We start from the raw sequence: 26,734 nt of genomic DNA, 5'->3' as shown, positions 1-26,734 counted from the left end.
TCGAGCTTGAAAAAATAAAATGGTCATCATCGTGGACACCGTGCGCCATCGTCTCCGCCGAGGAGGTTTTCTACATGTTCCATTCGATCCATCACACATGGGTATCGGGGTTCCAGTCGTTCGTTCCGTCTAGCCAATGTTCTCTTTGTTTTCCCCATTTTCCTTCGGTCGGTAAAACGAATCGTTCCTTGTCATCATGTCGTCAAAGGCGTGAGTGTCTAAGGTTATTGTCCCATCTCCTCAAAGATGCGGAGTAGACTCCTTACACCTGTCAGTGAGTTCTCGTCAGGTCCCTGGCCGGGCGTCCATTCGGCGTGAGCAAAGTCAATGAGCTTCAGGCCGTAAATTTGGGGCAATGAGGCCTCGAGGTCTGAGTCCTCGTCCAGCTCGTCATCGTCATCCAGAGCGATGCCACTATCAACCCTCTTGGTAGTTCGAGCCGCTTGGCCAATGCCAGCCTCCGCATCGATGAGCGCATTGTTCTCCTCAATAGCACTCCTTAGGGCCTCGCCGTCACCCTCAAAGATGAACAGGAGCGAAGATGAGTACATACGGCTCTCGTGACTTGAGAGAACCTCCTCAACCCTCTGTAGGTCCCGGACAAAGGCGGCACAGACAGCCTTTCCAAGATCCTCATCGATTCCGGCGGCCTTGTTGAAGATGAACTTTCGGAACTCGTCCACGACATTGTCCTTGTTGACAAGCATTCGACCATAATCCTTGTCGTAGATCTTGTACTCTTCTTCATCCAGCTCAGAAGTGTCCTCTGATCCACGGTAGACTCGCATGCCTGCAATACGAAATCCCAAGCTGCCATGGGTGGTCTCGGCCGAGATCTTGTCGAACCGCTGCTTCTTCTGCAGAGGGGCGTCATCGGCCCAGAGTCTAACACCGAGCTTAACGTCGAGAATGTTGGGGCTCTTGAATCCATACGTCGCATTGTCCAGCACAACCGCCTTGTCGGTCTTGATCTTGTTGTCCTTACTAGGGACCCAGTTAACAGTGTCCTTGGGCGGTTGCGCAGCGGCCTCGGCGACCTGCTGGCGGACAGAGGCGACAATCTCCTCCTTGGACGTCTTGACATCTCCAGACTGAGAAATAACACCGGCAACAGCTTCGTCAATTGTTGAGTCAGCGGGGTCGCTCAGCATCAGGGAGCCCATGAACAAGGGCATGATCTCGGCGAATTCGGGGTGCCTTCGAGTGGCAGACTGGTAGAAATCAATCTCGGACTGGGTACAGGGCTTGATAAAGAGCTCGCCATTGGGAGTACAGAGCGTGCCGGCACTGGAGGAGAAGGTCAGCCTTTGTAGCGCAGCGGGGGACCGAGGCATTGTGACGCAAATGCGCGATGCGCGACGAGGCGCGAAGCGACAAGAGCAGCAAGACAAGACAGGGGGCAAGGTGCAGCGCATAAAGAGCGCAAGGGCATCTGAATACTCACTGGCCGGCGACAGCGTAGTTGTAGTCGCGAAGCTCGTGGCGATTAGGCATTCCTTTGGATCCCATCTTGATGATGGGGGGTTGTGGCGGTGGGTGCGCGCCGGCAGTCGGTGTAGCGTAGCGATAGCAAAGATAGACCAGACCAAGTGAGTCGAGCAAAGACAGAGACAGGCAGCAACCAGAAGCGACAGACGTAGGCGGGCTTTAAGCACCGACAAAAGTCGAGCGAGAGCGGTGAGCTAACCAGTACGAGTAGGAAGGATGACGAGCAATGGCGAGAGCGTTAAAAGAGGCTGAAGCTCAAAGGCTGAGGCAAGGCGAAGGAAGACAAGACTGTCGCTAGGTTCTCGGCGCAAGGCAAGCGTATTTCTGACGGAGTGGAGAGATGGATACTGGGACAGAAAGTTTGGCCGCTGACGCTGACTCCCTTCTTGTATAGGATCAACAAAGTCCCAAGATACGAAAAAAAAGGAACAACAAGGGAAAACCCAGACTCGTAAAAAGTCAGGGGCGCGGCAAGGCCAAAAAAAGAAGGGATTTCGACTGCAGATCAGCGCAGGATCAGCCCCCGGTTTTGACAAGGTGCGACACGTCAAGGCCGAGTCTCGTGTCCGTGAGTGTGTGTGTGTTTGTTCTGTGGGCGGCGGGCTCCAGCTGAGGTGGGAGGGCCAGATCCGTTTCGTTCCTTGACGTCGGTTGAGTCGAGGGAGGAAAGGCTTAGGTTGTTGGCCCGAGGGTAGCGAAGGGAGCGAAGAGAGCGGCGCGCGAGTGGCGACTTTTTCTATCCAATTTTCTGTGTGAATCGGTGAGAGAGCAGCCAAGGTCAAGGTCAACCTTGCGAATTGCCTTTCTTGGTGGCGGATGCGACGGAGCGAGGTGGGAAATTGGAGGACGCCGGCGCAAAACCAACAAATAATATTCTTCAAACGGCGGCTGGCGAGACGCGGTATCGTAGGATAGACTAGGGGAGACAGGAAGAGAGCGGTTCGAGATGGTCAGTGATCACGGCGGAGTCTCTTTGGAGTTTATACTGGAATGTCCCACCCCCGTCCCTCGTCCGTCGACTAACAGAAGATGGGGAAAATGTGAAAGAGGGGGATTGTGGCTAGGCAGGCACAGGCACAGGACAAGGCCATCCATCCAAATTCCACTCCCAAGCAATCACATCAAATCGTCAACAACAGCCCAGTAAGACGTTTTGCCCTAGGTAGGTACACAGCCAAATCGCCAGCCAGCCAGCCAACCAAGGTGGAGGCGGTACCTCCCGCGGTCCCCTAGAAAAGTGCGAGCAGGCGAAAGGCGATGGCGAGACCGATAACGAAGCCCCCGGGACAGACCATGGCGGCAATGCCATGTCTGATTCACCCAAATGAAGCGCCAGAGTCCGGCGTCGTATCCTATCCAGAGCCAGAGCGCGTGCGCTGCCTCAAGCTGCGGCAGCCGCTGAGCCACGCCAACGTCAGGCCTGTCAGAAGGCGACCTCCTCCCCAGGGGAGACGGGGGCTCACCCCGGCCTGAGCCGCCTTGGGAACCCGCTGGGCAGACTCGCTCTCGACGTTTCTGCGAAAGGGGGAGCCGTGAGAGTGCGCCTAGGGCGGGCTCGTGCAGCCGCTAGAAGCAAGGCGACCACATCATCTCTGTCTCACCGTCGACAACAGTGACCGGGTTGGTTGGTTACACGTCGCCTCCCATCGCCAGTCCAGCTCAGAGCAACTGGCATGGTGTTTTATTATGCAAAGGACACAAGGTATCCAGAAGATGGGGTATCATATGCGTTGTCTATGTTGGTTGTGCGTTGTCCTAGGAGTCTTTGGTGTGTTTCGCACCTCTTGAAACAGAGCCTTCACAGGACTAGCCAGCCACTTGATCCTAGTCTCACAATCAACTTGACGTTGCTAATAGACAATTTAGATGAGAGCAGGGGACTTTTGAGAAATAATCAAGAGGGATTCGTCACGTCATCCTTAATGCGACCCAGTCCAACATGCCAAACCAACCCGTCGGGAACCACATTGAGACCCGTACATGCAGTGCTGCGTTGCACGTTTTTTCTCCTCGTCTTTGTTTTTTTCTTCCCAACTAGCCCGTGCATCGTGAAATGAAGGCTGGGCAGTTACATCATAGCCCCATATACCGGGCTCTGCTGAAATGTCCGCCCACGTGCGAAACTCCTGAGTTGGGTTGGGCCTTTTGACAAGGTTGTAAATTCGTATTCCAGCTACAAACGTGCAATCACACAAACAACAAGTCGTACAACTCAGAGACTCGGGTCTCACCGTCACCCTTCGTCTAGGTTCCTATTGGGAGTGTTGAGCTTGGCCCGACAGCCGTAGACCGCCCGTGATCATCGTCAACTGACCTCGACACCCAGCCCCCTTTGGCGAATCACATCATTAACTGGTGCTTTTTCTCGCAAAGCAGGCTCACGACGAGCTCCAATAAAGCATCCGGTGCCTTTCTTGGCCGGGATGGGCCGTTCCGTGTTTTCCGGAATCTTGTTGGCCTAGGTTGCGGTGTATCTTGAAGGTGTGTCCAATGTGCAAGACAAACAACATCCAGCCCCGCCTTGGAGGTTATCGTGAAAATCAGCCTCGCTTTGAGCCCTACCGTTGGACCCAACTCCGAACCCCGCACTGGTTGCCTTCCTACCCGTGTGACGGGGTTTTTGAGGCAGCCTGTCCGCACTGTATCATTAAGCCAGCTAGTTGAAGGGAGCATAATGCTGAGGAATAACATCTGTTGAATGCGCAAGGCTGTTACAATGATGATATAGCTCTGTTATGGGCTAATCATGATATTATAATTATGTTATAATTGAGAGATGTTTTTAGAAGATATTATGTTAACTTTTTATCATGAAGCTATGATATAAACCCGACAGTGTGAAGCAAGTCATGTGTCATACTGTCCTGAACCCCCTTCACCCGGGTAGGTTGTTATCAAAGTGCAAGCGGAGACTTTGCGGACTAAAGCTACTGAGCCCTCAGAAGTATCGATGCGATATTGCCTGATGAGGCATCAGGGTAGGGCGGGTATTACGGGCGCTTGCTTCTTTCAAGCCGGGAGCCGTGATGAGGCTGGGTGCAGATAGCAAACGGAGTTGAGAGAGCACTAGGTATGCACCTAGCGTCAAGCTATCAGGCGATAGTCTTGAACTTGGCTTGAGTAACGGGCCTTGTATTCTTTTGCTGGTCTGCCTGTTTACTGTGAGTTGATTTCCTTGAAGCCCCTCGATGGTTACACGAACTGCAAACTACTCATCTAGGAGTTGAGGATCAAATGTACACATAGGGAGTGATATATAGATAGCTGCATAGAATTTTATATGTCTACCAAAGAACGCTGGTAGATTGCTATCATATCTGCAGCTTCCCATCTGCTTGTCATGTTGCAAAGCAAACAGCCGCTGCGAGCCAGCTGTTGCCAGCTGCCGCACAAACTTGACCAAACGATGAGGCTTCCCTAAGGCGTAGAGTAGCTACCTACTTCACTTTTTTTCTCTTCAAATTCCGGTTTTTTAACCATCCCCTCTTCCTCTTCGTGCTCATCATCTCTTCTCTCAAATTCGTCAGTGAATCACAATCAAGAGCACCCCAGATCCTCAACACCAACTCGTTTCTCTCTTGACCATCGCAACATATTCACCGCTCGCACATCGCTCAGAATGTCGTCTCCACCACCTCAGCCTGAGCCACCCTCCGCAGTGGAGGGTGAAAAGTCCGAGGCGCCAGAGGCCGACCTTGGTCCACCTCCCGCCTTGCCAGCCTCATTGCAGGGAATCGCAAAGCCGGGAAAGGGCAAAAGAGGCAGAAAGACCTTGATAAACCGGGGTCCTACTGCACTGCCCAAGAACCGCGGCAATGGCTTCGAAGGTATGGCCTTACCCACACACTTGGCGATAGAGTGTAAGCTGACGCAGGCTTAGAGTATTTCGCCGATCCGCCCATGACCCCTGATGAAGCCAACGAGGAAAAGAACGAGATCTATGCCCCGTAAGTTATTGGGAACGCAGTACCTTTGTCGAATGAGAAGCTAACATGTCCGGAGGTATCTTCCATTTACAGAGTAAGATCGCTTACGCACAGCACCCTTCCAAAGTTCCATTGCTGACACCTCTCAGGCGCATCCAGTCTTGCATTCAGCGCTTCCGCTCGCGCCGTCGTCTCCAGGGCGACCGCACTCTTTACTTCAATGAGTATCTCTTCCTCGGCGGTGTCGACTGTAACCCTGGTGCCTTTGGTGGACTTGGTCGTCAGGACTTGAAGGACCTGACTCCTGCTGAGCGTCGGGAGGCGACTGCAACGGATATCGTGTATGGAACCACGGCAGCTGGCGACAGATTCTACAACGGCGATGATGATGCGTGGACTGTCGATTTTGCTGGCATTGCCGCTGGCTTCATCTCGGTTGCTCTTGTGCAGCTGACGTCCTTTGAGCACGGGAGAATGATGACGGGCATCGACACTGTTATCAACTTTCTCCGATACATCCTTCATCACGACGTGTGTCCAGAGTATGAAGACGATGTCAAGGCCGCTCTACGGGTATGCGACACAGCTTGCGTCGAGTGGCCCATGGTTCGACAGCTCTATACCTCCCTCCCTGGAAACTTCAACCTTGCTGCCGCGGAGCTCTTCTGTCCCGCAGAAACCGCCGATGATGCATGGTCTTTTCAACAGTACAAACGCCCAGATGATTTCGATCCCAAGTCTGTCTTCTTCTCAGCCATCGCTTTGATGGACGAACCGGAGCTGTTTGGGCGCATCTGCACCAAGGAACCCAAGCTCGAGAGAGAGTTTACCTGCACTATCGAACTTGTCGAGGTGTTTCGTCCGAGGGAGGACATGATCAAGCGAGTCAAGTCACTCGTCATTGGAGACAACCCATTCGAGCACGTCCCTGTCGGAAAGGCCATCTTCAAGCAGGGCACCATCGAGGACGACTGGGAGACGCCCGTCTTCCCATGGCCCATCGCCGAGGATACCATGACACTGTTCTTTGACGACAACATCTTGGAGTGTATGGCGCCGGGCATGAGGGCCACCGCGACCATCTACGAGCTGGACGCTGGTCTAAGATTTGTCAAGTCGGTCGAGATCATCGTCCCTTCGTTTTACACCTATCTTCCTCAGGAGTTGATGCGAGGTTACAAGGAGCCCAAGGATTCGGATCGTCCGGCGCCGTCCATCCATGATCCCGATGCAGAGGAGAAGCAGCACGCCGCGGCTGCCAAGGAGGGCTAGGGAGGGCCTATTATGCTAGATGGAGATGGGCAAAATGAAGGATCACACTCTTACAAGTCAGCAAGATAGACGAGAGCCTACCAAGATTTTAAATCAATGGAATTTAAGTCTGGGCACAATAAACTATGCGAAAGGTACACATGCTTCGTCCAACGCCAACAGTCCTTATATCCTCCAGTGCAAAACACAAGATTCATGCCCCTAAACTCCGATTATAATTCCCCTCCGTCGAGGGAAAAAAAGAGACTTCTGTGTTCGTAGGCATCATTTCCGTTCCCACAACCACACAATTCTTACACAACAAGGTTGCCACCCACTCCCACAAAACTTGCAACCGAAACAAAAATCGTGGAGAGACGCAAAAAAAGAAATGATCTGATGAGACTGGGACTCGAACCCAGGAGGATTGCTCCACCAGGAATTGTAGGTTGTTAAGGTGACCTTAACCTGGCGCCATAACCAACTCGGCCATCTCACCTGAGGTCCTTGGTTGAGGACCCGCTTGATTGTTGAGGGCTGGTCTGCAAAAGCAGCTCAAGTTCCTTGGGTGGTGACAGAGACGGGCTTTGCAAGTCACCCCGTCAACCCGTTCAATTCGATATCCAGTTGAGCATCTAATCCCTCGACTGAACCTTGTGGTCCCCAGCGACGACCTCGGCGTATGAAGGGGGGACTCCGTGATTATCAGAGCTGCCCTCGCCAGCATCTGTGGCACCCTGCTGCTGAGGGGCAGGTCGAGCCTGGCTCGAGGCGGAGGCGTTCTGCGTGCCGTAGTTCATGTTGTTGCCACCGTTCTGGGGTTGAGGCTGAAGCTTGGGCTGCTGGTTCTGAGTCTGGTGTTGGCCTTGTGGGCATTGGACGTAGACGTAGGTAACACGACCGCCCTCGCGATCATTCGGGACGGCCTCGTACTCGTAGGGCGGCTCGGGGAATTTGGCAATGATGTACCAGGCGTGGAGGAGACCTGGGATGTATCCGAGGACGCAGAGCAGAATGTTGATGAGAGAGTCTGCGCTGCAGATTCCGCACTTGACCCAGACTGAAAGCAAAGAGTTAGCGAATGTCGTGTTTGATGCGCAATGGTGCATGCGACATGGATGGAAGCGACTTACCAGGCAGTGGGGGGAAGAGGACGGCGAGGAAAGCGAGGAAGATGTCGGCGGAGCACATGGCTGTAGAGGAGAAAGGTAAAGCTCTAGAGGGAATCTAGACAATGAAAAATCTCAAAGGAAAACGGATGTTCTTTAGAGGTTGAATTATCGCGCGGGCTTTGGTTTTGATGGAGGGAGGAAGAGGGCGTGAGAGGGCGTGTGACTGCTCGGGAACTCTGAGGCTGAGGCGGCTGGCGATGACGCCGAAGCTCAGGTACGTACCTCTCTTTCCTCTGAGGTCACCTGGTGGCGTTCTCTCACTGGGGTGAGGAGTCAAGCGAGGGGCTTGCGTAATGGACCAGGTCTCGAGGCCTCACGATTGGACACACAGGGCGACGTCAGTTAACCCCACCAACAGTTACAGCCACAGCATCCAACAGCGCGCAGTAGAATTCTCTTGCAGCTTCGTCTTCTTTTCTTGTGAAACTAGGCCAGGCTTCCATTTCCGAGTCATTGGCTGGGATTGTCAAACGACGACTGCCTTGTAGGGTTGAGCCTGTAAGATTCGGAGCTCAACTCCTCCGGTGTACGTCACCCAACTGACTTATACGGCTGGGTTTAGGCCGGACATTGCCAGGACGATAGCGAGTGAGTTGATTAAACAAGGTTTGAAATGCAGGTTCTCAAGCTTTATCTCTACTCATCCGATGCAACGTTCCTTTGACTCACTGTTGACGCATTCCGTGAGATCGCGAGCATCGAAGCGCAACACGATCCCCTCATGGCTGCGCATCCGAAGAGCTGCACCCATCAAATCCCTTCAAGGGCGAATGGTTTAGTGGTATAATACTCCCTTAGCATGATTCATCTGAATGATTCAAGCGTTTGGGAGTGGTCCAGGGTTCGATTCCCTGTTCGTCCAGCCGTGGTGGTTCCAACCCACCATTGTACCTCATTCTTTCTTACCGGGCGAATGGTTTAGTGGTATAATACTCCCTTAGCAAGTTTCTTCTAGATACTCGCCTCTGGGAGTGGTCCAGGGTTCGATTCCCTGTTCGTCCAACTCAGGTGGTTTAATTCCATCATTGTCCACTCTTTTTGCTGTTTGCAACTGGAGTTGTTACCCATCGGGGCATGGCAGGCACCAGGAACCTTTGGTCGCCAAGAGTGACCTGGACGGTAGCTGCGGATTAATACAAGAGGGGAGAGAAGGGTTTGGGTTGTCTATTACTTTTTTACATATGTACTGGTCTAAAAAGAATACTCCCTGCTTTTCCATGACTGTTCTCAGTTGTGAAGCTTTATAATCTACAAGTTGCTTTAAGAGACATAGGGATCTAGGAAAATGCGTAAGAATACATGTATCTTTCCATTAAGGAGAATAAATAAGTGTAAAATATAATACCTAGTTTCGATTGAAACTAGAATAAAGCCCTGAGCATACAAATATTTCTTCTACTTATCTCATCCACTGCACATTTAAAATAACGTCCATTGCATGACAAAAGCTGGGGTACAGGGTGACCACTCACCGAGCCTCACCGAAACCCGCCAAGGTGAGCCGACCTTTTGCCACGGTCAGATTCCTACAACTTTTCCCGTGCACCTTCACTTTACACTGCTGAACCATCCTGCTAGGTCGCAGGATCGGTTTCTCTTTTCTAACATGGACGACCTTTTGAACCTCGAGCTTTTGTCGCTCGTGTCAAAGGTCACGTCGGAACTTCAGAATCACGTCGGCGTCGGCGACAAAACTTTGGCCGAGTTCCTGATCGCGCAGCGTCTAGAATGCAGCTCCTTCAACGAGTTCCGCGAGAGACTCGCGGGCATCGCCCCGGACTTTCCGCCCAGTTTAGTCGAGAGCCTTGACCGCCTTGTGCTAGCCATGCACCCAAAGTTCAAGGGCAAGAACGGCGCCCAAGACGAAGAACACCACCATACGCGAACGCTCGAGGAGAAGGAAAAGGTCTTTAGTGGACTCGCGCTCCCGGACAAGGACCCCGTACCTGATGGTGGAGCCGATGCGATTGATGATACCCTGGCGCTTCTCGAAGGCTTGGAAGGAAAGGCGAAAAAGGACAAGAGTGCGAGGAAACGGAGCCGAAGCCCTGAGGACGACCAGAAAGATTCAAGACGCAGGAGGAGAGATCGATCGCGCTCGAGAGACCGGCGCAGGCGAGACAAATACCGATCGCGATCGCGGTCGCAAGAACGAGGCGATGAAGACTGGCGAGATGGCCATCGCGATTCGCGCAAGGACCGACGAGGTCGCCGACGGTACGACGACGACGATGACCGCTTCCGCAATGCTCCAGCACCCGAGATGGACGATGCGCCACAATTACACAAGGTCTACGAGGGTCATGTTACAGGCATCAAGGACTTTGGCGCCTTTGTCAACCTGCATAATGTTAGGGGCAAAGTCGACGGTTTGGTTCACGTCTCGCGCATGGTTGCTGGGCAGCGAGTCAGTCACCCCTCTGATCTCTTGACACGAGGACAACAGGTCTGGGTCAAGGTTACAACCATCGAAGGGAGCCGGGTTGGGTTGTCGATGAAGGATGTTGATCAAGAAACTGGTCAAGATCTGGAACCGCAAGCTCGCATGACAACTGGCGCCAACATGGAGGCACTGGGAGGAGGAGCAAGAAATGGCTTCGTAGACCCATCTGCCGGGCCACGAGACAACTTGGGACCACCCCGACGACAAAAGAAGAGAATGACCTCACCAGAGAGGTGGGAGATAAGACAGTTGATCGCATCAGGAGTAGCCAAGGCTTCTGACTACCCCGACCTGGAGGACGACTACAACGCGACGTTACGCGGTGATGGCGAGATGGAGCTGGAAGAGGATGTCGATATTGAAGTGCGTGAGGAAGAGCCTCCTTTCCTGGCTGGCCAGACCAAGCAATCTCTTGAGCTGTCACCAATTCGAGTTGTCAAGGCACCAGACGGCTCCATGAACCGAGCAGCCATGTCAGGAACTGCCTTGTCCAAGGAGCGAAAGGAACTGAAACGACAGGAAGCTGAGGTTGCCGATAAGGAAGAGCCCAAGGAGAATCTTGCTACCGCCTGGCAGGATCCTATGGCAGACCCCAACAAGCGACAATTTGCCAGCGACCTCAGGAACGCGAGAAAGAACCAACAGTCAGAAGAGGTTCCCGAATGGAAAAAGGCCGTCATTCCAAAGGGCCAGTCCCTGGGCAAGCGTACAAACCTGAGCATCAAGGAGCAACGGGAGTCATTGCCTGTCTTTGTCTTCCGAAGTCAACTCATCAAGGCCGTTCAGGAGAACCAGATCTTAATTGTTGTCGGAGAGACAGGTTCCGGAAAGACAACACAGCTTACGCAATACCTTGCTGAAGCTGGCTTTGCCAATGATGGCATGATTGGTTGCACCCAGCCTCGTCGTGTCGCTGCCATGTCAGTCGCCAAGCGAGTCGCTGAAGAAGTTGGTTGCAAGCTTGGAGAAGAAGTTGGTTACACGATCCGTTTCGAAGACTGCACCAGCCCGGCCACCAAGATCAAGTACATGACGGATGGTATGCTTCAGCGTGAGATTCTCGTTGATCCGGATCTGTTGAGATACTCGTGTATCATGCTTGACGAGGCCCATGAGCGTACCATTGCCACCGATGTGCTCTTTGCTTTGCTGAAGAAGACCCTCAAACGACGACCTGACATGAAGGTCATTGTCACATCTGCGACTCTCGATGCCGACAAGTTCTCGGCTTACTTTAACGAATGTCCGATCTTCACGATTCCCGGTCGAACATTCCCTGTCGAAGTTCTCTACTCTAGGGAGCCTGAATCTGATTACTTGGATGCGGCTCTGGTCACGGTCATGCAGATTCACCTTACTGAACCCAAGGGTGACATTCTACTGTTCTTGACAGGTCAAGAAGAAATCGACACAGCTTGCGAGGTCCTATACGAGAGAATGAAGGCGTTAGGGCCTAACGTGCCTGAACTCATCATTCTCCCTGTGTACGCGTCGCTTCCCACCGAGATGCAGAGCCGAATTTTCGAGCCAGCGCCCCCTGGGAGCCGCAAGGTCGTTATCGCTACCAATATTGCCGAGACCTCGATCACCATCGATGAAATTTACTACGTTGTGGACCCCGGTTTCGTAAAGCAGAATGCTTACGATCCCAAGCTGGGAATGGACTCACTGGTGGTTACCCCTATTTCACAGGCCCAGGCAAACCAAAGATCTGGCAGAGCTGGCCGAACCGGTCCCGGAAAGTGTTTCCGATTGTACACAGAAGCTGCGTATCAGTCAGAGATGTTGCCGACTACCATCCCTGAAATTCAGCGACAGAACTTGTCTACGACGATTCTGATGCTCAAGGCCATGGGCATCAACGACCTGTTGCATTTCGACTTTATGGACCCCCCTCCGATCAACACCATGCTTACCGCGTTGGAGGAGCTGTACGCGCTCAGTGCTCTCGACGACGAAGGCCTCCTGACTCGGCTGGGCAGAAAGATGGCCGATTTTCCCATGGAACCCTCCCTTGCCAAGGTCCTTATTGCTGCCGTCGAGCTCGATTGCGCCGAAGAAGTGCTTAGCATTGTTTCTATGCTCAATATCTCGACCGTCTTCTATCGCCCCAAGGAGAAGCAGTCGCAAGCCGACCAGAAGAAAGCAAAGTTCCACGACCCTCATGGCGACCACCTCACCCTGCTCAACGTGTACAACTCGTGGAAGCACAGCGGATACTCAGCCCCCTGGTGCTTTGAGAACTTTATCCAGGCGCGTTCCATGCGTCGTGCAAAGGATGTTCGTGACCAGATTGTTAAGATCATGGATCGGTACAAACATCCTATCGCCTCGTGCGGACGCGCAACCGAAAAGGTGCGCCGTGCTCTCTGCGCAGGCTTCTTCCGCAACGCGGCACGCAAGGACCCGCAGGAGGGATACAAGACGCTGACTGAGGGGACACCTGTATACCTGCATCCAAGCTCAGCCCTGTTTGGCAAGCAGGCTGAGTGGGTGATTTACCATGAGCTTGTGTTGACGACCAAGGAGTACATGCACTGCACGACAAGTATCGAGCCAAAGTGGCTCGTGGAGGCTGCGCCAACATTCTTCAAGGTTGCACCAACAGATCGACTGAGCAAGAGGAAGAAGGCAGAGAGGATCCAGCCACTGTACAACAAGTTTGCAAACGAGGATGACTGGCGTTTGAGTGCACAGAGGAAGGGAGGTAGAGGCGGTGGTGGCGGCGGAACATGGGGATAATGGGAGTGGTTCAGAAAACTGTCATGATTACAGTTGTCAACTCTTGATAACCTGGGTTGGAGTTGGGAGTTTGAATGGGATATTAAGTAGATGCTATACTAGCCACAACAATTGCATAGTCATATTCTCGATACCTTGTAGCATGAATGTTTTTTGTTGATTGTCAACGTCAGCTGTGGTTCATTGCAGCTGTTGCCTTGAAACTGCAACCTTGGCGAGGTGAATACACACTGTGTTTGAGGCAGTGGCTTATTCAAGCTGCTCCTTGACTGGAGGGAATTTCAAGGAGAAAAGAGGAGACACGGACTTAACGGGTCAAATTACGCTTGTGATTCACTTTCAAGACCTGATACGCATGTAAACGTTATTCTCCGCTCTCCAGGGTGATATCCTCATCACCGTTTGGACAGTGAATGTTAACTCTCGCACTGGGTGGTCCGAGCGCACATCTGTTCGTTCCCCTGCCCGCGTTGATGACATTTGGAGAGGATGCCAAACCGGCCAACGGCTTCACACAATTTCACCCTCTCAACCATCACGGAGGCGCGCTTTCTTACTCTGATCTTGCCGATGACTCTTGGGTAATGTTTCCTTCATCTCCGAAACGTTAGTCTATATCTTTTCCCTATAGATGATCTCCCTGGATCTCGTCTGGCGACCTCTTTTGTTGTCGCATCCTTATATCGCCTAGTATCAGCACTCACGGACACGATAATCGACTCTTGAGCTTCCGACTCTGTTGCTGTGTCGCTTCGTTTTCTCATCAAATTCAGCCATGCCCATACTTGGACATTGAGCTTTCATTGCCTTTCGGCTTCGTGGGTGATATCATCCTGAGCTCTTCGTGCTTGGCCTCCGGCTTGTGGCCAGAACTACACCTTGACTGTGCCCAACACAAATACCAGTCTGTTGAGTGAGACTTGCTACGAAGGCGTGCGTAAAGCTCACATGGTACTTGATTGAATGGTCTCTAACTATCGCGCAGTGTTTTGCAAAATGTCTCCGACACAATCAACCATGCTGAATCGCATCGGCGAGCTGAAGGAGTCGACACTAGCTGCCTGCGCGAGCATCAGCACTCGCTTGAGAGAAGGATCCCCACTGAAGAGTGATCTGAAACCGTTGATAGTTGAACTGAGGCTTCTAGCTGGCGCTCTTTTCAGTCTTGAGTCGCTCATCGTTGAGCTGGGCGAAAACAGCGGGAATGAAATGCCCGTTACCGAGACCACCGAGTGGCCGCTGTTGGACGGATGTGAGATGCTCATCAGCGCTATTCAGTCTTTCCACACCTATGCGACTCCAGATGGTCTCAAAGCTGCCAGGTCGTCTATCCTGGACAGTCGCTCCAAGCTTGGTTTTGTTCTTGGATCGTCGGAGTCCCTCCAAGACATCGCGCTGCAGTTCTCCATTTTGGGTTCCAATTCGATTCCCCAGCTCATGACAAACAACGTTGAAACCGAGATGGCCGAATCTCCTGTACAGACACGCGAAGAGACTGAGCCGAGCGCTGAGGAAGTTTCTGCTTGGCTGACGATACTCAACTCTTCCGACAACGATCGCGAGCCGGCAGAGTACAACAAAGAGATTGCGTTGGTACAATCACGTCGTATCACAACAAACTATCGAACAGCAGCGACGCGTTGGCCGGAATATGCTGAGAGGTACTGGCAGAAGCTGCGGCCACAGGTCTGCTCTCTCTTCCGGATTCAAAGATCGTACAGCTTTGTGCAGTGGGTTTTGGAATACGCCAGGGAGACATACCCAAGAGCCTTGGGACCCTTGGCGCTTTCACCGAGACTGCTGCTGGAGCTCACGGATGCCCTGTGTGATGGATCAGTATCGTCACTTCACATCGCTGCCGCGCTTGGCTTGCCGAACCTCTGCAGAGACCTCCTCTCTATGGGCGCGGATATCAATCAGACCAGCATTCTCGGCACTCCTCTTTTTTGCTCTCTGATGGGCACCAAGGTCCTGGCGACCCGCGCCGAGCCAGAGTCCTGGGGTTCTTTGCTTGTTGGCGGAGACTCTGACGTGGAACGAGCAGCCACCATCCTTCACCTTCTCGACGAAGGTGCTGACTGCACCTACAAGTACAACTGGAAGAATGCCGATGAGGTATCGCTTGCGGGCTTGGCCTTTTGGGTTGCGATGACCACTAAGCATGAAGCCATCTTCACCCGCATCATGAAGGGAGGAAGCAAACTTGATGGCTCTTTTCTTGAGCTCATGCAACGAGAGACGCTGGTGATGCGTGGTCTCTTTCACAAGGCGAGATTTGCGCGCCTGCTCACATTTGTTTACGACTTGACGTTGGCCAACTTGGCATTGACCGAAATCGTGAACGACCCGGTGGAGTATGGGGAGCTCCAGAAGACGGTGTCTCAGCTTATGAAGCACGCCAACATCAAGTTCTCTTTCGCGGAGGAGTCCGGCAAGATCGCCACTTTGGACGACCATCATATTGCCGAAGTTACACGCAACGCGGTGCTGGATTTTGATGTGACTCTGATCGAGCGCCTTACGAGCGACCCGAGATTTGATCCCAATCTACCATTTGGCAAGAATGGGCTTGCTGGCACTATCCTTCACACGGCCACTGAGGGCTCACAGCTTGAGATCATGGACATTCTCATCGCTGCTGGAGCAGACATGGGGGCAAGAGACTCGAACAAGCGAACACCAATTATGGTGGTTGAAGATCTGTCGGCTCTTTCAAAGCTGGTGTTGGACCACGGAGCTTCAACGACTGATACAGACATGGATGGCCGCACAATCTGGCACCTTTGTGCATCTACAAACGATGTTGCTCTCCTCAAGTGGCTTTGGGATCATGATCCAACCAGAGGTGAGAATCTACGCAAGCAGGATCGGTTTGGATTTACTCCTCTGATGGCATCCTTTGCCTACATCGATACTCTTGCACAGCCCCCTAGAGGATTACGGAAGCCTGCTCCATTAGCCGCCCGTTTCATGTTGGATGCTTGCCAAGACCACATCTCTCTGAAAGGAAATGAGCAGCTCGCTGAGTATGCCGTTCAATGGGGTGACGCGAATCTTGTCAAGAAGGTGTTTGAGCTCATCCCCGAGTCAATCAAGATGAACAGATTCTTGCTCAAGTACCTCAACTTGTCTGCTTCAACCGAGCTTTTGGACGTTGTTCTGGATAAGTGTCGAGACTTGCCTTGGCAATTCTCTGATGGGATTACAGTGGCCGAGACTATCATCACCAACACAAGGCTCACTGCTGGTCGGTATGGCGCATTTGCTGTTCCGACGGCGCACCCGTCATGCTTCCCCAACCTCAAGCGGGAAGACTACGAGAGGCTTCTTACACCCGAGGTTCTGAAATCGAGAGACCTGGGCAACGATTGCCTCTGGGTTCGATTCTGCGACAGAATTCTTCCGCTGCTATCTGGAACTGGCACCACCACTCATCCCTCCTCTCTGTATTTTCTATCCGGCTTCATTAACCTTGCGGTCCGATGTCTAGTCGAGAAGGGTGTCCTTGCCGACTATGAAAGGGAGACTGGCAAGTGTGCGATTCAATACATTGCAGAGGCGAAAAGAACAGACAGCCAGCCATACTGGCAAGGCTGGCAGTATCCTTTCATCACGGCTGTTTTGGAAGCCTCGGCGTCATCGCAGTCAAGTTTGCCGTCCCTCAATCTGGATGGCCCGAACCCGTTCGCGTTATCCTTCCCGGCTGTGCTGCTGTTGCAGCAGGCAGTGCACCACAAGCTATCCAACCTTGTCGGATTACTTGTCAACACCGGTATCAACGTACATCGTACATGGGATCAGCTCCTCGGTGTATCGCTGTTCGAGGCTGCGTTACTAGATGACGTGGACCTTGAAATGGTACGAAAATTGCTCAGCAGGTCCAGACCAAAGGACGTGGTAGCTCGTCAATTTGAAACCTTTGACAAGCTTCATGTTCTCCTGGATACACCGTTCGCTGTGGCAGTTATCGCCAAGCTGATCGAGCGTGGAATGGATCCAAATCGACTGCCCAAGAATGTGTCAGGCAAAGATGGATCAAGAGGAGTGTCGTTCCACTGGTCCATGTTGACCGAGGCAATTTGTCAACACAAAAGCGAGATAGCTTGCGCGCTGCTCACCCATGGCGCAGATCCGGGTTTGGCCGATTCTAATGGATACAATGCCATGATCGCTGCGTGTGAAAATGGCCAAGTTGTTGTGTTGGAAGAGATCATCGAGATGGAGGATAACTTGGACTGGAAGTGTGTTTATGAAGGGGGAGACGGGGTCACCTACAACGCCCTTCAGATTGCTGCGGCAAACAGTCATCGCGACGCCTTGGAGACTCTCATTCTGGCGACACCCTTGATGGATGAGATTGACGCGACCACCCCCAAGAATGGACTATCACCCGCCCATCTGGCTGCCAAGGCTGGATCTTTGGATTGTATTAAGGTACTGGCCAAGTTCGGGGCAGACTTGACAGCTACGGATTCGTCTGGGAGGTCGCCTCTCTTCTGGGCCATTTTGAGAGGCAACACAGAGGTGGTTGAATATCTGAAGGACTCGCTTCTGGACCCCGAGGAAGAGCGGGAGCAGGATTATGGCATTTCGGTGCTTAACCCAGACTCTACAGGTCTTGATGTTCAAGAGCTGGTCTCTCGTCCATTCCACGGCCGAACCCCTGAAAGCACCCGGCTGTTGGAGCAGAGAAAACTTGGCAACATGATAGCAGATACCATCAGCCGTCATCGACCGAGTTCCGGGGGCCTGTTTTCCTCCCTTCTCAACCATATTTCCAGGGAAGAGTTGGAGTCTGCTATCCTGCCCTGTGATGGATGCACTCTTCTCAGCTACACGGCATCGCAGTCTCTTATCTCCCCCATGGTTGAACTCTTGGAGCTTGGATTTACAGGCTTTGTGACTGGGTGCAAGGAACACTGGCCGAATGGGTACAATGCTCTCCTTCAGGGCTGTCTCCATATTCAGAAACTGCTCCAGGTCAACATCTTTACTGCGCCCAAGAAGGTGTACACTTTCATTGAAAAGTGCCTGGATGCGTACCTGGCTGAAGGCAGGCTGTGGTTTCATCTCTCGCAACCGCCGATCCATGCCGTTTGTCAGTACCAGCAAACCATCGGGGGACCGGATTTCGGGCACCAGGAAAAGGTTCTCAAGATCTTTATCGACCACCTTGTAGCTCATGCCAATGAGTATTGGTAAGTATTTCTATTGGAGATGGAGGCCATTGCTAACAATGATAGGGCTTTGGTGGAGAAATCGGGACTTCCGGGCCTATCCTACTCGGCAGACGAACAAGACACTACAAAGAGACTCCTACGCTTCATTTTGAATGCGCGTAGCAAGGTCCACATGGGATCGGTGTATTATGGAGGCAGCCATTCCACCGCCTTGCATGTGCTGGTCCAAAGCTGTGCGAGAGACGATTCTCTCGACGCTGACGCTGCACCATTTTACAACATGGCTCGGATGCTCATCTCTCACGGCGCCGACGTCAACGCTCGGGACACGGAACTGTTGACACCCCTTCACTCAGCTGCCGACTACGATCTTCCACCCATGGTCGACTTACTCTTGGAAGCAGGGGCTAACCCCAACGCTAGAGACTTTGAGGGGACAACGCCACTAGGTCAAGCAGCCTGCGTTGGTAACATGGAGATGATCCGCAGCTTGATCAAGTACGGCGGCGATCCTGAAACCTTTGACGGCATGGATTTCCGAACTGCAGGATCCGACTTGAACTTTTTGCAAGAGCTGATTGGCTTGGGCTTGAATCCTTACGGCACCATACTTGGTAACCCGAGTGTGTTGTCAACCTTGATCAGCTGGGGTTCCGTCTCGAGAACGTATGCTCTGAACGGGGAGTTTGACTTTTATCGACTTGCAGAAAACGAGCCGTCGTTTCTGATCAAGTTGATGATTCAAACGCCTTCGCCCTCAGGTCTCAAGGCCGTCCTACGACGTGTCCCGAGGGAATGTCGTTCTCAGGTCGTCAACTTTCAGCCTGATTCAGGCCTCAGCGCAGCATGCATGGCTATCCGCACAGAGAACACTGGTCTTCTGGAGCAGCTTCTCAACTTTGGCTTTGACTCTGAGCGCGAGTGGTGTGACAAGGGTTCGGCATTGATGTTTGCTGGCTACCTCGGTGCCGCGAAATCGTTCAAACTGCTTGTCCGTCATGGTGCTCGACTATCTTACATTGCCACCGACAGACATGGTGGAAAGGCCGTTAGATCTGTCGTGGAAGCAACAAGGGTATATCCCAAGCTTCTGCAATGGGTTCTTGTTGGTCAACACTACGAGAACAAGTACATCGAGTCGGAAGCACACTCGGGACCCTTTACGGCAACTAGGCCTTGGTCAGGCCCACGCAAGGCGGCGTATAGATTCGGCTGTGACAGGTGCGAGCACTCTCGGCTTGGAAGCGAGTCGATGATTGATTATCTTGTACGGGTTTCAGGTATTGGCCGTGACCTCGCAGGGAAGATAGTTCCGGTTACTCTTGTCGAATAGATTAATGTGTGTGTGTCTGATAATGGCAACTCGTCAAGGGCATTGAATCATGTACTTTGTGTACCTGCTGAATCTGTGTAAGCCTTAAACTCTAATCACTTGCATGTTGGACAGAGCTGAACAATTTGTGTGGCCCCGTTTCATGCAGCTGCTGGTGGAGATAGACGCCGTTGCTCGCCCTGAAACGACGGTCAAAGACCTTGCGCCATCGGAGCTGAACGAAAGACGGAATGAGCGGGGAACAAAGATCTGACGTTGGCGAGTCAATGACATTACCAGCTGAGATGGCAAAAGTGTTTTATGCGGAGCTGTTATCATCGCTTGCGATATCTTCACGTCTGGTGGTGCAGGTAGACTTGTCAGTCCAAATGATGGATTGTGTGAATTTACAGTCGTGGTATCATTCTCTCCGTCGTTAGATTAAATACAATATTCCATACACCCAGCAATGCATTATACAAGAAAAAAGATGGATAGCCTTCCCATAATAAAAACTCCTTTGTCGTTTACTCCTTTGTTTTTCTAACATGTGTCTAGATTGGCGAAACAACCATGACGACAAACTTGACTTTGCCCTCGCCATCCTTGAGAGGTGTCCAGTGACTCATCATCTTGCTTGATTTCTTCTCGCTGCCGCTTTCACCACTCATGACGCGTGTCATGTTTGCTCTTCGCGGGATGTGGTTTGCTAGGGCGAGGTCGAGAGATACTGATTTTCCGTCGCGCACGACGAGGTCTCGCACTGTTGACTTGAAGGCTTTTGTAACTGACGGGAGTGTCAATTGCTCGGATAGTACGTCGAATACGTCTTTGCCTACTACGGCTTCGGAAGACATGTTGAGGTCTAGGGCTTCGACCATGGCGGGGGAGAAGAAGGATATGCTCAGTTTAGGAGGATACTTCATCTCCTGGTCGAGGGGCATTGCGCCGAGTGATGCTGGGTACGAGGGGACGTGTTCGAGGATCATGTAGCGGGAGTAGGTCGTCATGAGCATGTCGGGCTGTGTTGATAATCGCTTGAGTACTGTCCGTGTGCTGTATGTCTTTTCGAATATCGGGCCGGCGGATGATCGTGGTCTGTCGGAGCTCCTGCGGGGGCTGGAGGGCGGTGATAGAGGCGGAGGAGGTACTTTCTTGAACGACTTGAAGAAACCACCCTTCTTGGGGGCCTTGAGTTGGATTGGCTTCATGCCGATGGTGTCCTCGGGCTCTGGGTCGCATTGAGATCCGTCGCTGCCACCCCATCGGGAGCTGTTTCTGTCGGTTGATACCTTGTCCTCCTCTGCGGCGCCGTAGCCGAGCATCTTGATAAGATCATCTGCGCCTTCAATGGATGAAGATACGTCGATTTGGGCGCCTAGGTAGAACTTGAGCTTTCCTGCTGTGTCGAGGAGTGGGCAGAGGAAGAGCAGGTCCCAGAATGGCGTGCCGTCTTTTTTAAAGTTGAGAATAAGTTCAGTGCATTCGTCATTGCGCCAGATTGCTGAGCGCATCCTCGAGATGGTCTCGCGATCCGTCTGCGGACCCTGTAGGAGGCGACAGTTGTGCGCGAGCACCTCATTACGTGAGTACCCAGTAAGATCCTCAAACTCATCCGACGCAAAAGTAATAGGATTCCCCGATCGCGAGGGATCACTTAGACAGAACGAACCCTTCAGACCGGGGTACGGATTCGGTGGAGAGTCGCCTTCCACGTCCAGAGACAAAGCGAGGCTGGTGCACTGGGAGAGCTGCTGCTTGACAAAGTCGGGAAAGATCTCCCTCACGATGCGCTGCTCGACGTAGGCCTTGGACTCGAGAAACATGTTTTCCAGACTCGGGATGAGAGAGGTTGTCAAGTGCTTGATGTTTGTGTTGAGGGCCCGAGATATCGGGGACGGGAGGTTGATGGGCGATGTAGCTGTGATGGACGTGTAAGAGGTTGATATCGTTGAGAGCTGGATGACGACCTGCTCCAGTGAATGAATATAATCACGAATCTAAAAGAGTCAGTATAAATGTGATACGTGAGTAAGTCGACTGCCTCACCTTCATGAGGTAGTCGACATTCTGTCCAACTCCCCGACTCGCGGCAAACTTCCACAGCTGACTACTAGCAGCCGGATCACTCATGACCTGGTCAAACATGTCCCTCCCGACAAGGTCAGGAATCGGCAAATCGGCAGACCCATCGGAATCCGTAAACACAATACTGGACCGCTGGCTCGAAGCTATCGAATCGATGCTCCTCAGCCTCTCGCCGGACCACTGCTGCCCGCTACCATACAGACCGGCGGTGCGCGGGGATCCATCAGGGTAGTAGTCTGTGTACTGGCGCAGAATATCCTCGTTTGTGTGCAGCGAGAGACCCGAGTTGCTGCGCAGACGGTAGGCTGAGAACTTTGCGCTGCGCGGTCTGGCTCCTGATCTCGTCTTGGGAGGAGGCGGGGATTGTAAGCCGCTGCTGTTGCTGTTGGACATGGAAGAGGCCGTGGAGCGGCGACGCTCGAATTCGGCGAATGGAGGGACGGGGGGAGCGTCAAAGGCTCGGAGGGCGTTGACGGTGGTGGGCATTTTGTCTCAGTGGTGGGAGGAATGCGATTGCGATGCAGCAGCGCAGGCTGCGGCCGATGAGACCGGGAGAAGTAGTTAATTAGATCGCCAGAGTGAGACCTCGAGAGAATGACTTTAAGTTGTTGTTGTTCTGGGAGCGACAGTGGTTGAAGCGTTTTACAGGGGCATGGTCAAGTTTTGAAGCAAGAAATAGGGAATAGATAGGTAACCTTGGACGATTGACGGCGAAAGAAGAAAAAGAAGAAACAAACATCCAAGGCCCGGGCTTCTTTTTCCCCTAGGAGGGCCAGCTGGGGCAGACCACGATGGCTTAATACCTCTCTTTACTCTGTAGCAGCTGCGCAATCGACTGACTCAAGGCTTGCTCGGTATGTAGACGGGTGGAGACACCGGGCGTCGACGCCATGGGCGACGCTACAACACAACCCAAGTGCTTGCGGGGGCGGGCCAGACAAGACTGTCACTGGAGGACTTTGCGGCCGTGTAAATCCATCCTCCACCGGGTCCATGGGACCTTGAACCCTTGCCATGCTCGGACGGGGATCCGGACAGGGCCCGGGTACAGGGGTCCGTGAGTGGTTGCAACAAGCGGGTAGTCAGTCTGTTCAAACTTGGCCTGGGCTAAAGGGGGACTCGGACCTTGTTCCTAATGCGAGACTATCGAGATGGCGTCGTGTTCGAAAGAAGAAGGAAAGAGACACCACCCCCTGATAAGTCTAGAGCTTGTTCGTGGCTGAAGGCGTCGATCCGGTGCGCGGGCTGAACCACCGCAGTAAGAAAATCTGCGATCCGGGAACATGGACAAGGTGCGTAAGTGTACATTCCTTCGAGTCAAGCCAACAGACGTTTTTTTTTTTTTTCTCTCTCTTCAAAGTTTTCAGCGTCTAACGGAGAAGCCGTGATGGAATGATTCTCTGGGTATGATTTTCCTTCGATCTGTAGAGTTATGTTCTTATTTCTCTCTGGTGCTGCTGAGCTGCCGTATTTTGACGCTTCCTGCAAACACTTTGACCCTTCTCTCTCAAGCGGACCAAGGAAACTAGTGCACAGGTCGACAAGGGTCTGGGTTTCGATGGGCTCACGGAGCTGAAGAAACCTCTCTCTCTCTCTCTCTCCTCTTTTTCCAAATCTTGTGGGGCTGAGAGTCATTCATCTGAAACATTTTACCCCGGCTGTTTAATTTTGTGCTGAAGAAAATGGAGAGACAGAGTCCGGGTCACCGGGTTTGATTGATCCCGAAGTGAGCCGGAAATTGCTAAGAGGACCAGTATCGTGATGGCGTCTTTTGGCCCCCCTCCCCTTTGCCCACAGACTTCTCGCCCACAGACTGGGCTTCTGCCCACAGACTCGCGCACTGCTTGCTGCTGCGGGTTTGCAGAGAGATCACTGGGTGGTCCATGCCTTGTCCGCGTAAACCCAGCCACAGACGATTGCTCTTTTATCCTTGCGGCAATCAAGAGATGCCTTGTTGGGCGGTGCACATGACGAAAGAAGCGTCACATCATCGTCGGCGAACATAGAGTGTACGTGCACTGTTTGTTTGTGTACGCCGCCGCATAAACAGCCCGGGACCGAAGCTCAAGATGAGACATGGTAGACATCCCATACGCGTCGGCCCGCGGCTTGTGCTTGTGCTTGTGCTTGTTGTTGTTGTGTTGGTCGGCACATGGTGTTTGGGTCTGTCGTGCATGGGGCCACGCCGTCATCCTTTTTTCTGTCTTGGGTCAATGGATGGGTGATTTGTCAAGCCGTCCCCTCTCCCCTCCCACCCAAGGATGAAACCCCCGTCAATGGCGGCCGTGAGACAAATTCCGGGAACCTGGCAAGCCCTGTCATGTTGGTTTCAGTTGGGGTTGATTGCAAAGTAGGATTGGGGATTTCGCAGTAAGAAAAAAAAAGAAAGTCCGTCTTTTTGACATCTGCAAGGCATTCTTTGACTTTGACAGGGCTTGACACTCTGTACTCTTGACCGCTGAGAGCTCTAATGTCGCTTCCGTCACGCCATGTCAGGAGAGCATCTCCTGCAAAGCGACACCCATCACGAACCTCTAGAGCCTTCTAGAGCGGCGGGAAGCACCCGACAAGAGTAAAAAAAAGACGAGTTTGCCGCCTTTGACGTTGACTGCATCTCGCGAATCGGAACTGGAACTCAAGCCCCCCTCCCGCGCACCTGGAATCCTTCCAAAAGCCCACTCCACCAACACACTGACAGCTCGGACATTTCAGTCTCCAGTTCATGCCGGGCGGGCGCTCCTCTCTTTGCTTTTTCTTGTCTCTGGCTCTTTTTGACGCACAGATTCGCATCATGGATGTGTGTGTGCGTGCGTATCGGGGCACGTGCGAAGGGAAAAAGCAACATGTAGAGCCTCACCGTCGGGATGTGGAAATAACGAGAAACATGGGTGATCCTTACCAATCCTTGGGGTTGATTGCCATACTACGCTGTTTTATTAGATGCGTCACGACCACTCTATTTAACTTTCTACAGCCTTGAAGAGGGAAAAGAGAGATCTGCAACGTAGAATGTCATGCTTTCAGGCTGACGCATTGACGACCCTGATGATCCAAAGCGCTGATCTTGCATCAAACTGAGGAAAATGCCCTGGCGAGCATCCCCCTCAAGGGATCCATTCACCTCGTGGCCTTTTTTCCAGGGCCCTTGTTTACTCTTCCCATGCAAGTTTCCCCCCAGCGATCAACAAAAAATGCACGACTCGCTCCCTCCGAGTCGGCCGTTGGACCCAACATGCATAGTGAGGCCAGCACGAGTCAATAAACACCCAACGCTGAAACGTTGGAAAGCTTCCTCAGCCGGGAGAAGATTCCGCTTGGCGGACCAACACGCTAGAACATGTCGTTTCTACTGCTAGAGAGTCTAGTTTGACTCGTAAAGTAGGGTTCGGGACTGGCCGTTTTTTCTGACACGTTGTTTCAGACGTTGGATGACATTCTCGCGCGAGTCTTGTTTTTTGGGTTCAGGTACTGGCATGATTTTTTTCTTTTCTTCCATGTGAATGTGCGTCTTTTGTTTTCATTGGTTTGTGATGATCGGCTATGTGACTGGGCTTGGTGATGATTTGCTGGGCTTGCCGGATGTTGCTCTGTAGCCATTGGGGAATGTGACTGGATGTGCATAACCGGGGATGTGAAGAAAGGTGCGGGATGGACGCGATAACTGCGGAAGTCTTAGTTTTAGCTGATTGGTCATTGGAGTGAGAGGTGAATTGATGGCAGATAGACAAGTAACTTGTGAAACAGTCTTGCTTCACGTCGGATACAGGATAGACGGGCCATGACAGCTTCGCAGTAGGTCGCCGATGGTTAACCCACCCTTCCATTGGATGATTGGAGTAGAAAAAAAAAAGATAGGCTCTGTGTCTATCTCACAAAAGTTTTATATCCATTTCCGTGTACCTCTCTCCCGTCTGGTTGTGTTCTCTTCAAGTGTCCGGGCCACTAGACTCGGCTCGTCGCTATACCTCACAACTTCAACTGAAAGATAGACATGGTCAACAAGTGCTCCAAATGATGTAGGATTATGAAAATGGTTGAATTAATCCTCAAGCGTTGGCGTGTGCGCGTTTGTCATTGCGTGTTCTGAGAGTTGACTCGTTTGGTCTGGATGAAGACGGCTGGATTGTAGACCAAGTAAAGAGAGGGCATTCCACCTCCATCTTTTCGCCTTGGGGCAGAGAACTCGGATGGTCTGCACGCTCCCGCCGCTTCACTCCCGAGGCTCTCTGTGTATCATTTCTAAGCTGCTGCAATGAATTCTTCACCTAGCCCTAAGGCTCTTCTCCTCCTTTTCTCTCTGCCTCCCCATCTCCTTCCACCAAGCCGCTCCACCTCCCTCTGCTTGACCACCTCTTCTGATCATCCGGCTTAACTTTTGACTACAGTGATTCACTTCAATCCGCCTCTTCCTCTTCACCTTCATCTATTTAACACCCCTCCTGCTCATCCTTCCACGCAACTTGAACTCATCCTTTTCATCCCTCCACCTTACAACCTTCCCTCCTTCCAGTCAACCTCTCTCTCAAGGGAGACTCTTTCTCTTCTCATCTTCATCTTTGTCCTGACTAAACTCTTCTTCTTCACCTCCCCTCAACTCGATCTTCATCGCTCTCCTTCGAGCATCGCGCATCACTCCGACCTCACTTCTCTTCAACTTACCCACTTCCCTCATTCGCAACTCCGACCTTGCTTCTTTCACCCGGCAGGAGCACGGCCAAGTATTTCATCTCAACTACTCAACATCGGACGAGGATCAAGTCTAGTTCATCTTGTCATCTCCTCCCATCCCATCTCTCTGTCACTCCCGTCGCCTACTTCCACAGTCTCTTACCACAGTTGAGACTCGCCAGTATCAGCAAACTTACGCCGCCTGTCCAATCACATTGAATCTCCTCCAAGACAACGCAACCAAACAACTCATCGCTTCACGCCTTCTACTTGAACCCCAACCACACCCCCATGCAACCTTCTCTTGGTTGAACAGGTAAGTGCTTCAACACATTTTCTCCCCTTTGACATCGCTATTGATCATTCGTATCAACATTAGACAAGTTGGTTACTGACAATTGGCTTCAGGTTCATTCATCCTCATGGAAATCAATCCCTCATCAGGGGATGGGTTTCCCATCCCA

The 26,734-nt window shown here is 52.3% G+C and overlaps 5 protein-coding genes across 5 annotated transcripts; 2 read left to right on the top strand and 3 right to left on the bottom strand.

Annotated features, from left to right (window-relative positions):
* Window positions 1–224: 224 nt before the first annotated feature.
* NECHADRAFT_46324 (uncharacterized protein) lies at window positions 225–1,509 on the bottom strand (the record flags this gene model as incomplete). Its single annotated transcript, XM_003046939.1, has 2 exons — window positions 225–1,287; window positions 1,445–1,509. 2 exons carry the CDS (start codon window positions 1,507–1,509, stop codon window positions 225–227), a joined length of 1,128 nt encoding a protein of 375 aa, XP_003046985.1.
* A 3,598-nt stretch (window positions 1,510–5,107) lies between these two features.
* Window positions 5,108–6,686, top strand: NECHADRAFT_95338 (uncharacterized protein; the record flags this gene model as incomplete). The annotated part of the gene is made up of 4 exons (XM_003047107.1): window positions 5,108–5,146; window positions 5,177–5,315; window positions 5,369–5,435; window positions 5,564–6,686. 4 exons carry the CDS (start codon window positions 5,108–5,110, stop codon window positions 6,684–6,686), a joined length of 1,368 nt encoding a protein of 455 aa, XP_003047153.1.
* Window positions 6,687–6,765: 79 nt separating this feature from the next.
* Window positions 6,766–7,951, bottom strand: NECHADRAFT_101216 (uncharacterized protein). Its single transcript, XM_003046938.1, has 2 exons — window positions 7,799–7,951; window positions 6,766–7,725 (listed from the first exon to the last, which is right to left on the bottom strand). Exons 1-2 carry the CDS (start codon window positions 7,854–7,856, stop codon window positions 7,301–7,303), a joined length of 483 nt encoding a protein of 160 aa, XP_003046984.1. The 5' UTR covers window positions 7,857–7,951; the 3' UTR covers window positions 6,766–7,300.
* A 6,067-nt stretch (window positions 7,952–14,018) lies between these two features.
* NECHADRAFT_70893 (uncharacterized protein) lies at window positions 14,019–19,544 on the top strand (the record flags this gene model as incomplete). Its single annotated transcript, XM_003047106.1, has 2 exons — window positions 14,019–18,220; window positions 18,266–19,544. The coding sequence occupies 2 exons, from the start codon at window positions 14,019–14,021 to the stop codon at window positions 19,533–19,535; spliced, it is 5,472 nt and encodes a 1,823-aa protein (XP_003047152.1). The 3' UTR covers window positions 19,536–19,544.
* Window positions 19,545–20,068: 524 nt separating this feature from the next.
* On the bottom strand, window positions 20,069–22,088 carry NECHADRAFT_95335 (uncharacterized protein; the record flags this gene model as incomplete). The annotated part of the gene is made up of 2 exons (XM_003046937.1): window positions 20,069–21,514; window positions 21,564–22,088. 2 exons carry the CDS (start codon window positions 22,086–22,088, stop codon window positions 20,069–20,071), a joined length of 1,971 nt encoding a protein of 656 aa, XP_003046983.1.
* Window positions 22,089–26,734: the final 4,646 nt, after the last annotated feature.

Source organism: Fusarium vanettenii, assembly GCF_000151355.1.
Source record: "Fusarium vanettenii 77-13-4 chromosome 8 genomic scaffold NECHAsca_17_chr8_1_0, whole genome shotgun sequence".
NCBI lineage: Eukaryota > Fungi > Ascomycota > Sordariomycetes > Hypocreales > Nectriaceae > Fusarium > Fusarium vanettenii.
Note: the sequence above shows the minus strand (reverse complement) of the source record. Positions and strands in the feature narration are given on the sequence as shown.

Coding starts and splice junctions, on each gene's coding strand:
- NECHADRAFT_101216 (XM_003046938.1), bottom strand. CDS start 7,856: ATGTGCTCCGCCGACATCTTCCTCGCTTTCCTCGCCGTCCTCTTCCCC. Junction 7,726..7,798: donor CCTCTTCCCCCCACTGCCTG/GTAAGTCGCTTC, acceptor CTTTGCTTTCAG/TCTGGGTCAAGTGCGGAATC.